We start from the raw sequence: 11,812 nt of genomic DNA, 5'->3' as shown, positions 1-11,812 counted from the left end.
GTCTATAGCTATCCCGTGTGTGTGTGTGTGTGTGTGTGTGTGTGTTTTTATACCCATGTTCACAAATATATTTTTGCATATGCACAAAAGCACATGTATTCATGCACACACTCCTGCTCCCCTCTTTTCTGCAGGTCATAATGGTTGGTGGGAAAATCCTCCCCAGAGAGCACTCATTGCCACAGGCTCAGCTGTACAATAGGCTCAGGTGTGTGTATGCATGTGCATGTGCGTGTGTGTGTGTGTGTGGGGGGGGTAGCTCGAGCAGGCCCATGGCTGCTTTGTATTTAAAATGTCTTTATCTATTGCTTAATTACCTATTGCTCAATGTGACTGCTTTATACAAGAGGTTATGAAAGGTACAGTTTGTAGGAAACAAAGAAAGTGCAGCATTGTTCCTATTTTGAAGATGATTAACATGATTATTTCAACCTTCCTTTGGATTTTGGCGGTTAGTTGCTCTTGGCAAATCATGAATCACTTACTTGCGGCGATCGTACGCCATCTGCAGTCTTAAACAGGCCATTGACTTTTACTGTATTTTGATTTGGGTATTTATTTTTGAAAGAATAATAACAGATAAATGTATGTTTACCTTAAATTATGTTGATAAATAATCAGAAATAATTTTAAGAACGTGCAAAACTGACAAATCAAAGCATGTCAATCATTTTTGACTAAATAACTTACTAAAAGTCTACAAATATATGTTATTACGAAACTACAGTCAGCTGTATGTAAAATGGACTTACGTGTGGTTTGGAAACAAATCTCCAGCATAAGAGAGCGTTGTCATTTCCCCGCTTGGGCAGTACGGAACCCCGGATGGTGAAGCGGGGGAACCGAATCGGGGGGGGGGGGGACCGTAGAGGAAGGGGACAATGGCGGCGGGGCCTGGTGTGTCTATGCAGAGCGGCAGCCCTGCGAGAGAACTTACTATCTCGGTTCAGCAAGGAGGGAATCAGACTCATGGAGATCGGGTCAAAACCGAAGAGGTCACAGGTAAGAATGTGACCCGGATTTTACTTTTGTTTGTTTTACTGGTTATTGTTATTATAAAGGTGTGGCTTGCTAGCGATGGCTAATAGCTAACTTAGCCAACTGTGTAACACTGCCTTTTATGTATGTTTTTGAGATGTAATTGTGAGTTTACGTGTATGTGGGCAACTTAAAAACTCAGTTAACGACTACATGCGAAACAAAAACTGGTGGCACTTGGCAGTGTGTTGTTTTTGCTGAAGTAGCAGCTAGATAGATGTAGCAAGCTAATAGCTAACGTTAGCATTGCTAACATCAACTTTGTAGAAACGTCACCACTAATCTAAGGTACCGCACAACTGTCTCAGAAACATATATTGGCATCACACAAGTTTGCCTTATTTTGACTTGTTGTGTTGAATAAAACGTGCAACTCGCTCACCTACTCAGTATAAACCTACGAGCTGCAGTACTGTGGGAGCTAGCTCTTTCTGACAGGTTATGATAACAAAACAATAGCCTCTTTTGATCAGACATGGGGTGCTGATTCTTCGGGGGTTTTGAGGATGTCATGTCACTTGTTTGAATAACAGCTTTTGATTTTACATTTATTTCCAAATAAACCCCTAATACGTTTCTTGGAAAGACCCATATAATATGACAGTAATGGCACACTTCCAGTTATTTCTCACTGCTTAGGTAGGAAAACCTTGAAACTTTTATGTAGCAAGTGGGTTAAATATGTTAAATGAGGATTGTATCTTCAAACAAACATACAATTAAGTCGTTGACAATTAACAAGTTTCCGTAAATATATATATATATATTTACTGGGGTTTCAATAGAAGAAAGTCAACATAATTAACTAACAAAGTCTCAGTCTCAGAAAATGTCCCTTTTTCCTATAATTTGTGCCAAACTTCATGGTTTTTGAAACTTGCAAGAAGCTATTAGGAAATAACAGACCTGTAAAATAAAGTGTTACCTTTTTTCCCCAAGATATAATCATGACAATATTGACACCCCCACCAATCATAATTTGCTTAATTAATAACCTGAGGAAACCATTTATGTGAGCTTTACTGTTTGAAGGGTATGTACAGAAATGCTGGTGTGTTATTTATCATATCTACACTTACTTTACATCACTTTGGTTGTCTGATGCTGATATGTTGAATTAGCTTGTGGTGACAATTGTTTTGGTGAGAATTATAGAAGAGCCTTGGCAGCTGAGACAGAGGACACTGTATCCAACATAACAATTGAATCAGTGGAAGTGTATATTATGATTTGTCATGTAGCTGTCAAAGTTATCGTTGTGTCTTGTAAGCCCATATGGGCTGGCCACCAGAGGTGCAGGACATTCAAGTAAACAATCAATCAAAACAAAGTGTTAGCTAATGATTATTCTTTTTTTTTTTTCAGAAGCGGAGAAGCAGAGTCGCATGGCTGCTCTGCTCGAGAGGCTTCATGCCAAACACAATGCTTCACGGCCATGGCAGGAGACCTGCAAGGTTGTGCGGCAGGCTATGGTGAGATGGAGACATCAATCTCTAAGATAAAATAATGAAAGCAGCGCTTAAAATCTAGGACAGTGCTCAACACTGAAGGTTGTCTAAAGGAGGCTGTAGATGGGGCCCTATTGTTTATGTGTCACTCCTCCTGGTTGTGCCTTGACAACCAAACAGGCTGAATGCCCATCTGATGCTATGGTTGGACCTGAACAGACTCAGCAAAATGTAACAAACAGCAGGCAAGGCTGGAAGAAAAATGTCTGCAGGTTTGCAAAAACAACTTGCTAAAGATGGCTTGTCTCTTCTGTTTTTTTTTTTTTTTCATTCACAAAGTGCAATCAGTACCTGATGAACAAGAGGTTACTGCCACACAAGCTCAATTAAACATTACTGTGGGTCATTGTCTCACATATCAGAGTTCAGTCAGATTGAACTCTGCACGTAGTTAAATGTACAGGATCCTTTCATGATGAGATAGGAATGCAGTTGCCCCCTTCATTAAAATTAATGAGAATCCCTGTAATCTGTGAATTTTAATGAATCAGGTGAGCAGTAACATTCAAACAAGCAATTTTTAAGGTCTTTTGCCATGAACACACATATAATGACCCAGCAGTGCCAGCCAGGGAGCCACAGAATTCATCAAGAGACTCGCTACCAACTAATTTTATATACATTTATAGTAATTAATCACTACATTGCACAAACATGTTTTTATTTTAACAACTTACCTCTTGGGCCAGTGAAACTATAGTCGTGACATTTAAATGTCTGACCTCTCATGCTGACTAAGCCAGTGAAAAACAAACCTGAACATCAAATCTTGTTGATAAAGCACTTATTTTTTCCTCATGTCCTCCCTTGTTCCTCTGTTTCTCCTCACATTGCACCCCAGGAGAAACGCGGTGTGATGAATGCTGCAGGTCACCAGCTCCTGCTCACCTGTCTGGAGACCCTGCAGAGAGCGCTGAAAGGTGAGACTGTCAACCCATGGGACAGAAACAGTATTTTCCATTATAACACATTACTTTCCATCCTTAGACAGGGTAGGGTGACTGTATTTAGACTGAAATTAAGCCAAATGCCAGTGGTACTGACAAGCTGTTTTAGGGGAAACAACAAACAACTTTATCAACAAGATAATGGGCAAGTATTTTCATCCATCCTGCATGTAGGGATGTTGTGCTTATGGACAGTAGGAATATTGGCCAGCTGTTTTGTGATATGGTTACAGCATGTGATTTTAGGATTTCTCATTATTCTCTGTCTCCTTTTCAGTCTCCTCTCTGCCCTCCATGACTGACCGTCTAGAATCCATCGCTCGACAAAACATGTGAGTTCTTTTCCTTTTGCTCATGTTTTCTCATCCTCTAACCAGGTTCATGACTGACAAAGAAGGCAGCTCTAAGTACAGGGAATAGAGGAAGGTGAAAAGTGCACTGTTGATGAATTCTTTCTCTAAATTCATTTCCTGAATGGCTGAGTGGGTTACCCATAAAACATGGCAGGTGGTTGTTGTTGTTATTTGAACTGTATTCCTCGTAATTATCCGCTGTGGACCCAAGCACCAAAGATAATAACTTGCTTGTCCAATACACCAAAACCATTTTCAAATTGACTGAACAGGTGAGCAGGTGTGAAACTGCACTGCACAAACAAGGAAAATTAATGTGTTTTCTCTCTGTCTCAGTCATTTTCTGCTTTTTGTCTCATCTCTGCAGGCTGGGTTCTCACCTTAGCCCATCAGGGACAGAGTGCTACATCACATCGGACATGTTTTATGTGGAAGTGCAGCTGGACACCAGTGGCCAGCTAGTGGACGTCAAGGTGGCTCATCAGGGAGAAAACCCTACGGTCAGTTTGCTCTAACTTCTGTATTCCTCCATTAAACTGAGTCAATGTTTATCATGAATTCTACACTTTCTTTAAATTGTCCTTGAAGAGAAAATATCTTCCCTCTGTTCCTTAAATTTAAATAGTTTATTATATCATTCTTTTCTTGATTTGTTGGCTACAGAGTTGTCCTGAGCTGATTCAGCATCTAAGGTGAGTAAGCACACTTCACTGTACACTCCCATATGACAGGCAACACATACTTTAGTGTCAGATTTCTTATTTGTGGGATAAGGTATACACATGGGAGAAATGAATAAATAAATCACCTCCTCTCCTGATTTTCACCAGAGAGAAGAACTTTGAAGAATTTTCCAAACATCTTAAGGGACTGGTGGACCTTTACAAGCTCCCTGGGGACAAGTAAGTAGACCTGTAGGTTAGAAGGATGTTTGTTTGAAGCCAGTGTATCAGTGTTGGAGGATTGTTATGATTATCATTATTTTCATATCTAATTAGTATCTTTCTTTGCTTCTGTGTTCCAGTAAGCTGAAAACCAAGATGTATATAGCACTACAGTCTTTGGAGCTTGATCTCACCAAGATGATGCACATGTTCAGGTAAAATCTCTTTTTGTTACTTTGCATATCAGCCTCAGTATCTTTGAGCCACCAGAATGACTGATTTTTGAGGTTTTACTATTAACAGATTGATGTTAAGAGATTGATGTGTGTTTTCTAGGCTGGCAACTAATGCAAATACAGTGGAGACGATTCTTCATGGCAGTGTGGGCTTGCTGACAGCCAGGAGTGGTGGCCATCTTGTTTCTCTTCAGTGTTATGTGTCTCCGTATGACATATTTGAGGAGGGAACAGGCACACAGCTCAACTTAACAGACAACAATGGTAAGTGCATGGAGCACATGTCCATAGGAAGGATGAGCAGTGGGATATACAGCAGCCACTAGTCTTGTGATTTCCTGAAGGCTCGTGGTTATCCTTGTGTGACCTCGGACACTTTTTTGCAGTGCCACGCTCTCTGGGCGTCAGTGTCTCTGTGACAATCGAGGGAACCACTGCCGTCTACAAGCTCCCAATCGCTCCACTCATCACTGGATCCCACCCAGTGGATAACAAGGGGTGAGAAAGTGTAGCTCACTTTCAGTGCACAATCTTCAGGAGGTTATTTTGGTGTCCCAGTGCAGAACTAGTTGAGAACCAAGAGAGTCAGTTGATAATTTTACTTTTGGTGTATTTCAGGACACCTTCCTTTTCCACTGTGACCAACTCCAACTGTGTGGACCTGCCAGCTTGTTTTTTCCTCAAGATGAACCGCCCCATGCCTTTCTCATTGTCCTTCATTCAGAGGATAGGAAATGCTACTTGTGAGTTTACCCCATGACCACTATATTCATAAAATGTCCTTAAAGAATTGTGATCTTTTGTTTCCTTTATTATTTATTTTACTTTCAACCTCTCTATTTTTTCCCAGCGATCCCAGTGTTTGAGAACTCGCCCAGTCTCTCACCTCTCTACCAGTTAATTGTCCAGAGCCAGCTCCAACTCCTGGAGGAGGGCAGCTCCACACCGCCACCCTCCCACAACATGCACTTCTATTCTGTAAGCACACAAGCACTTTGTGGTTATGTGATTTTCTGTGGTTAGAGCTGCTGTCTCTTGTCCTTTACTTTTATTTGCTCAGTTTTCTCTCTACGAGTGACACTGTCTCTGCTTCCATCTGCTGTCTTGTTTTCATACATACTTGGAAAACATAAATTTACTGATGCCACTTTCATTTCATTCTGCACATAAATTAATCATGTTTAAATGCTTTCACTGTCTTTATTTTTCCACAGGTGTTGCCAGATCAGCAGCACTGTTATTTCCTGAATGGTGACGCCCCAGTGCAGGATGGTCGTTCCCTCCAGGGAGCGCTGGTATCGAAGATCCCCTTCCGCCACCCAGCACAAGTGCCACTCCTGTTGGATATTATCCGACACCAGGCAGCTTATAACACCTTGATTGGCAGCTGCGTGAAACGAACTTCCATTAAAGAAGGTGAGTATCTGACTTCTGATTTACTGTATTTGTTCAATCAACATGTTCTTTGTTTATTGTGTGTCTGTTGTATTGAATTACATTTGGTGAGTGTAGTGTCTTTGCTCTTGTTCCCCCCAGACAATGCAGGCCTACTACAGTTTGAAGTATGCCCTCTTACCGATTCGAGTTTCAGCGTCTCTTTTCAGCATCCAGTCAATGAATCGTTAGTCTGTGGTGAGCTCTCACTTTCACAAAATCTCAGTAATCCAGCATATTACTACTTAGAGTTGTTTGCTATTGATGTCACAATGTATGAATATAAAAATTGGTGTGTGGTCCTTTTTTGAGTCCTTTTTTCCTCTTTACCCCTAGTGGTGATGGAGGTGATTGACTCCAGACAGGTATCTTGCAAGTTATATAAAGGACTGTCAGATGCTCTTATCTGTACTGATGAATTCATCACCAAAGTGGTTCAGAGGTGAGATTGTTATTTCCTTCTGAATGTATAAATGTGAACATTATGTTTTTCAGTACTAATGAAGAAATTGTATCCTTCTTCTCCTAGATGCATGTCCATCCCTGTAACCATGCGGGCCATTCGAAGGAAAGCTGAGACCATCCAGGCAGACACTCCAGCCCTCTCACTAATTGCACAGACAGTGGAGATCATGGTGAAGAATAACCTGCCACCCTCTGGTAGTCCCACTTATAACATGGTAGCAGGAGATGGAACAAACCCAATGGGACTTCCTGGGCTTGCAGGGGGCAACACACCTACAGGAGGACCCCCCGGGGGACCAAATTTTTCAGGTCCAATTACTTCTCTGTTTGGGATTTCCCGAACAGAGAGGCAAGTCCAAGGAGGGGAGTGCCTAACCCAAGGAGGGGTGGCTGGCCAACAGCAGTTGCAGCAACAACATCAGCAACAACAGCAAGGTCAGGGCCATTCAGATGACTACAGCAAAGTCACCCAGAATCCCATACTGACGAGTCTATTACAGATAACTGGAAGTGTGGGTTCTAGTCCGAGCTCCCAGAATGCACCACCACCTCACCAAACTCCACCTCCAACATCCTCCCCTGCCAGCAACACCAAGAATCATCCCATGTTGATGAACTTGTTGAAAGACAACCCCACCCAAGATTTTGCCACCCTGTATGGCTCTAGTCCATTAGAGAGGCAGAATTCTTCCTCTGGCTCCCCACGGACAGAGAGCATGGGTGGAACCTGCCCTTCAGGTAGCACAAAAGGGAAGAAAAAGCGCCCAAGGACAACAGAAAAGGGCAATGTGTTGCCCGGAACTACTGCAGGTGGTGGTTTAGGCATGAAATCACAACAAGCGTCTTCCATGCCACAGCACCACCAGCACCATCCTGTTACGCATGAGGACGATTTCCACCGTGAGCTCCTGTCTATGGATGTGGATGCTTCTCAAAATTCTATCTTTGATGTTAACCTGACTGGTGATGGCTTAGACACACCCCATAGCATCACCCCAGCACCCAGCCAATGTGGAACACCACCCTCTGGCCCCGGCATGCCTTATTCACAATCTCATGTCCAGTCTCAGCAACAGCAACCACCAGGTACTGTTCCACCTCGAATGGTCCGCCTCTCTAGCTCTGATAGCATCGGACCTGACATTACAGAAATCTTGTCAGATTTGCCTGAGCAGACAGGCAAAGGCAGCGGTGGCAGCCATGGGCAGCACCCTATGGGCAGTGGTGGGGAGGATGGAGGCCCCCTTGGTACTCCCATTCGTGATTCGTCCAGTTCGGGTCAGGGCAGTGCAGTCTTTGACTCAGCAGACATTTTCAATACCAACAGCAATGAGAATCCTTTCACAGATGCTGCTGATCTGATTGCTGAGGCAGCTGCAACTGCTGCCACTCCCACCAGCGATTCCTCCTCCACCAACTTTTTCCCTGATGCTGCAGACTTCAACCCTGACCTCCTGACCTCAGGCCATGGCTTCTCCCAGAATTACTTTGATGACAGTTCTCCAAGTGCTGATGGAGACATGGACTTGGTCAAGGGTTTTGGTGGAGGAAGCCAGCAAAATACTCCATCAGGAACACCTCAGAACCCCACTCCACATGGGCAGAGCACCCCAGACCCCTCACTGAAAGACCCTTTTGATATGGGAATTGTTTTTGGAGGCAACAGTGGGGGTGGTAAACCGCCTCTGGGGCAAGCTCCTGATTTGGGAGACACACATGGCGGAGGGTCCCAGAGCCCCCTCATGATTGGCCTCGGACCGGCTTGTAGTGACTTTAAAAGTGCCGAACCCAAAGTTAAACAGCAACAGGGCCTTGTGCGACCAAAGGATGAGAATGGAGGTAGTGGAGGGAGCAGTTCTGGAATGGGAATGGGGAGCAGTTCAACAGAGGGCAAACAGGTCAAACGTAGCAGGACCCCATCCAGTGAGGGAAAGTCTAAAGATAAACCTCCCAAACGCAAGAAGCTGGACCCTGATGGAAAGTCGCCCTCTCACAGCTCAGGTGGACGACCCTATACACCTCCTAGTGGTGGCTCAGGCTCTGGGGGAAGCATAAGTGGAGGAGGCTCAAAGTCTCCTGGTAGTTCAGGACGTTCACAAACTCCTCCTGGTGGTGCCACACCTCCGATTCCCAAAATCACAATTCAGATCCCAAAAGGGACCATAACTGGGGGGAAGACTTCATCTCACAGTGGTTACACCTCAAGCAGCTCAGCCACAAGCAGCACAGGAGGAACAGGGGGGACCAGCAGCAGCAAAAGCCACCATTCTCACTCATCTTCCTCAGGGAAGATCAAGTCCAAAGAAGGCTCCATGACACAAGGCAACAGCTCCAAGCCAGGGGGTGCCGGAGTAGGGGGTGGCAGTGGGCAGTCCCAGTCTAAAGGCTCCTCCCAAGGAATGGGTGTTGGCAAACCAGGATCCTCACCAATCACTAAACATGGGCTGTCTGGACCTGGAGGCAGTGGTGGTGGAATTGGAAGTAGTAATAAAATTAAACCTCAAGGTGGAAAGCCCTCTGGGTCTCTTATGAATCCCAGCATAAAGCCCAACATCTCCCCTTCTCACTCCCGCTCTAGTAGCTCTGGTGACAAATTGTCCTCTCCTATGAAAATGCAGCAGTCCCAGGTTCCAGGAACACCTCCATCTTCCAAGGCTAAATCACCAATGGGCTCAGGAGGTGGCAGTTCTGGAGGGTCCAAGTCCTCTTCTGGTGGAGGCATGAGCTCCCAGAAGCCAATGGGTGGCAGCTCCTCATCTGGTTCCACATCGTCTTCATCCTCCAGCTCCTCTTCTTCATCTGGTTCCATGACTTTCTCAGGAGGCTCCCAGTCTCAGTACGGGAGTGGTGGAGGTGGAAGCGGAGGGGGAGGAGGGGGAAGTGGAGGAAGTGGAAGTGGAGGCAGTGGTGGAGGGGGAGGAGCTGGAGGAAGTGGGAGTGGAGGTGGCAGCAGTGGAGGGGCTGGCCAGAACAATGCAAATAACCCCAACGCCAAAGGGAAGTCTCCTAGTCGAAACAAGAAACCTTCTCTCACAGCAGTTATAGACAAACTGAAGAGCGTAGGTGGAGGAGGAGTGGGAGAGGATGGGTGTGAGGTCGGGCCACCAGTAGGAGGTGCCGGTTCGGGATCTGCTCCTGGTGGTGGTTCTGGAAATGCTCCCAGCAGCGTACCTTCTAACATGGGTCCTTCCAAGCATGCCTCGTCCTCCCAAAGTGGGGAGTATAAGCGCGAAAAGTCTGATAAAGAGGCAAAAGCAAAAGTGTCTGTTTCTGGGGGGAACAGTGGAGATAAAAAGTTGATGGACCCCAAAGCAGGAGGAGTGGGCACAACTGGTCTGGCAAAAATTATCATCAGTAAACCTGATGGTGGCTCTCCGAGTATCAAGGCCAAAGTGACCCTTCAGAAAGCAGGCGAGGGATCTAGTGACTCTATGCGCCCCCAAATTTCTAGCCTCAAAGCTTCCCCCCTCTTCAGTGGCTCTACTCCCAAGCACGACCGCTCCTCCCCGAGCCACAGCCGCTCACCAGGATACACCCCACTCAACCATGACAGCGAGAGCGAGTCGGGCAGCAGCTCGGTGGCCGAGAAGTCCCACCAGAATAGCCCCAGCTCAGACGATGACCAGACCATGCGCCCGCTTCCCCCGCAGGACTACATGACCTCCATCCCCCTCAGCTCAGGGGAGAAGCACAAGAAACACAAGAAGGAGAAGAAGAAGCAGAAAGAGAGGGAACGGGAGAGGGACAGAGACAGAGAGCGGGACAGGGACAAAGAGAAAAAGAAGTCATCTATGTCCATGGGACCTTCCTCGCATCCGATAAAAGCGGACAGCTGGTCACGGTCACCCATCTCAGCTTCAGATTCATCTTTGTCTATGCTGGGTTCGGAGCGTCCATCCCGACCCAGTCCGATGTATATGAGAAATGAAGATGATGACCTCATGGACTCAGCCCTCACTGGCAATCTTTAATTTTATGTAAAATTTCTCCTTTTGTTCTCACATTTTTAACACATGCCTTTTACATACAAATTAAGCATCTATTTATTTAACTGGAGCCACACATTGGAACTGGATAAAAAAAATATTGTGGCTCTCTGAATGGTCATTGACCTGTTAAAGTTGTATTTTAATGGCATATTTTACTGTTTGAGTATCAGTGTACAATGTTGCTACAATGTCATCCAAATCCACCTCACAATACCAACTTCCTTAAACTTGCCTAAGGAAATGGCTTTAAACAGTATATTTTTGGATAAATTGACATATTTTTTTTCTTCCTACGACATCAGAACATCTTTAATGTCAGTAAATTTTGCTTATTTCATGTTATTTTCACATTTAATACATCTGCCATCTGTTCATATCAGAGTGAGACTATACTGTATGTTGTCAAAATAAGTATGATGTCTGTTTAAAAAAAAACAAAGTATTGTAAAGCAAGAAGGGTACAGTGTTCAGTTGCCTTGTTTTTCAGATACAACTGGGAATTTTTAGATTTTGATACATTTTAAAATGTTGATGTGTAAATTAGTGTAGGTAAATAAGACTGCTGCAGATGGTGATGATAAATGGGGGAAAAGAGAGATGCTGGTAATTTTTTTTAACTGTAGAAGTTTTGGAAGTTTGAAATAAACATTTCACTTCTGGAAAAAGTTCAGTGTTAAATTTCTGTTTTGTGGCAGACTTGATTCTGTGATTCAGGAAAGATGAACAGTTAGTCTGAGGAATGTGTCCCCACTACTGATAAGTAAGAGTTTTCTAAATATGCACATAATACGTATGTTATTTCGCTTTTGAACTGTTGCGTGAATGAGAAGTATTTTTCCTCCTGTTAAGGTGATAGCAATGTAGCTACAAAGTTACACTAGGTGGCAGCAGTGCATCAGGCTGCTCAATCACTGTAAGCAAAATGACATGGTACATTGTAATGAGTTACACACTCCCA

The 11,812-nt window shown here is 44.4% G+C and overlaps 1 protein-coding gene across 1 annotated transcript; it reads left to right on the top strand.

The window, feature by feature from the left end:
* Positions 1-858: 858 nt before the first annotated feature.
* Positions 859-11,519, top strand: med1 (mediator complex subunit 1). The gene is made up of 16 exons (XM_018703336.2): positions 859-1,002; positions 2,404-2,510; positions 3,388-3,466; positions 3,771-3,825; positions 4,214-4,346; positions 4,510-4,538; positions 4,677-4,748; positions 4,871-4,945; positions 5,067-5,230; positions 5,353-5,464; positions 5,585-5,709; positions 5,817-5,944; positions 6,181-6,382; positions 6,503-6,598; positions 6,737-6,842; positions 6,930-11,519. The coding sequence occupies exons 1-16, from the start codon at positions 882-884 to the stop codon at positions 10,834-10,836; spliced, it is 5,511 nt and encodes a 1,836-aa protein (XP_018558852.1). The 5' UTR covers positions 859-881; the 3' UTR covers positions 10,837-11,519.
* Positions 11,520-11,812: the final 293 nt, after the last annotated feature.

This window comes from Lates calcarifer, linkage group LG23, assembly GCF_001640805.2.
Source record: "Lates calcarifer isolate ASB-BC8 linkage group LG23, TLL_Latcal_v3, whole genome shotgun sequence".
NCBI classification, from domain to species: Eukaryota; Metazoa; Chordata; class Actinopteri; family Centropomidae; genus Lates; species Lates calcarifer.
The sequence above is the reverse complement of the archived record's forward strand: the minus strand, read 5'-3'. Positions and strand labels throughout refer to the sequence as shown.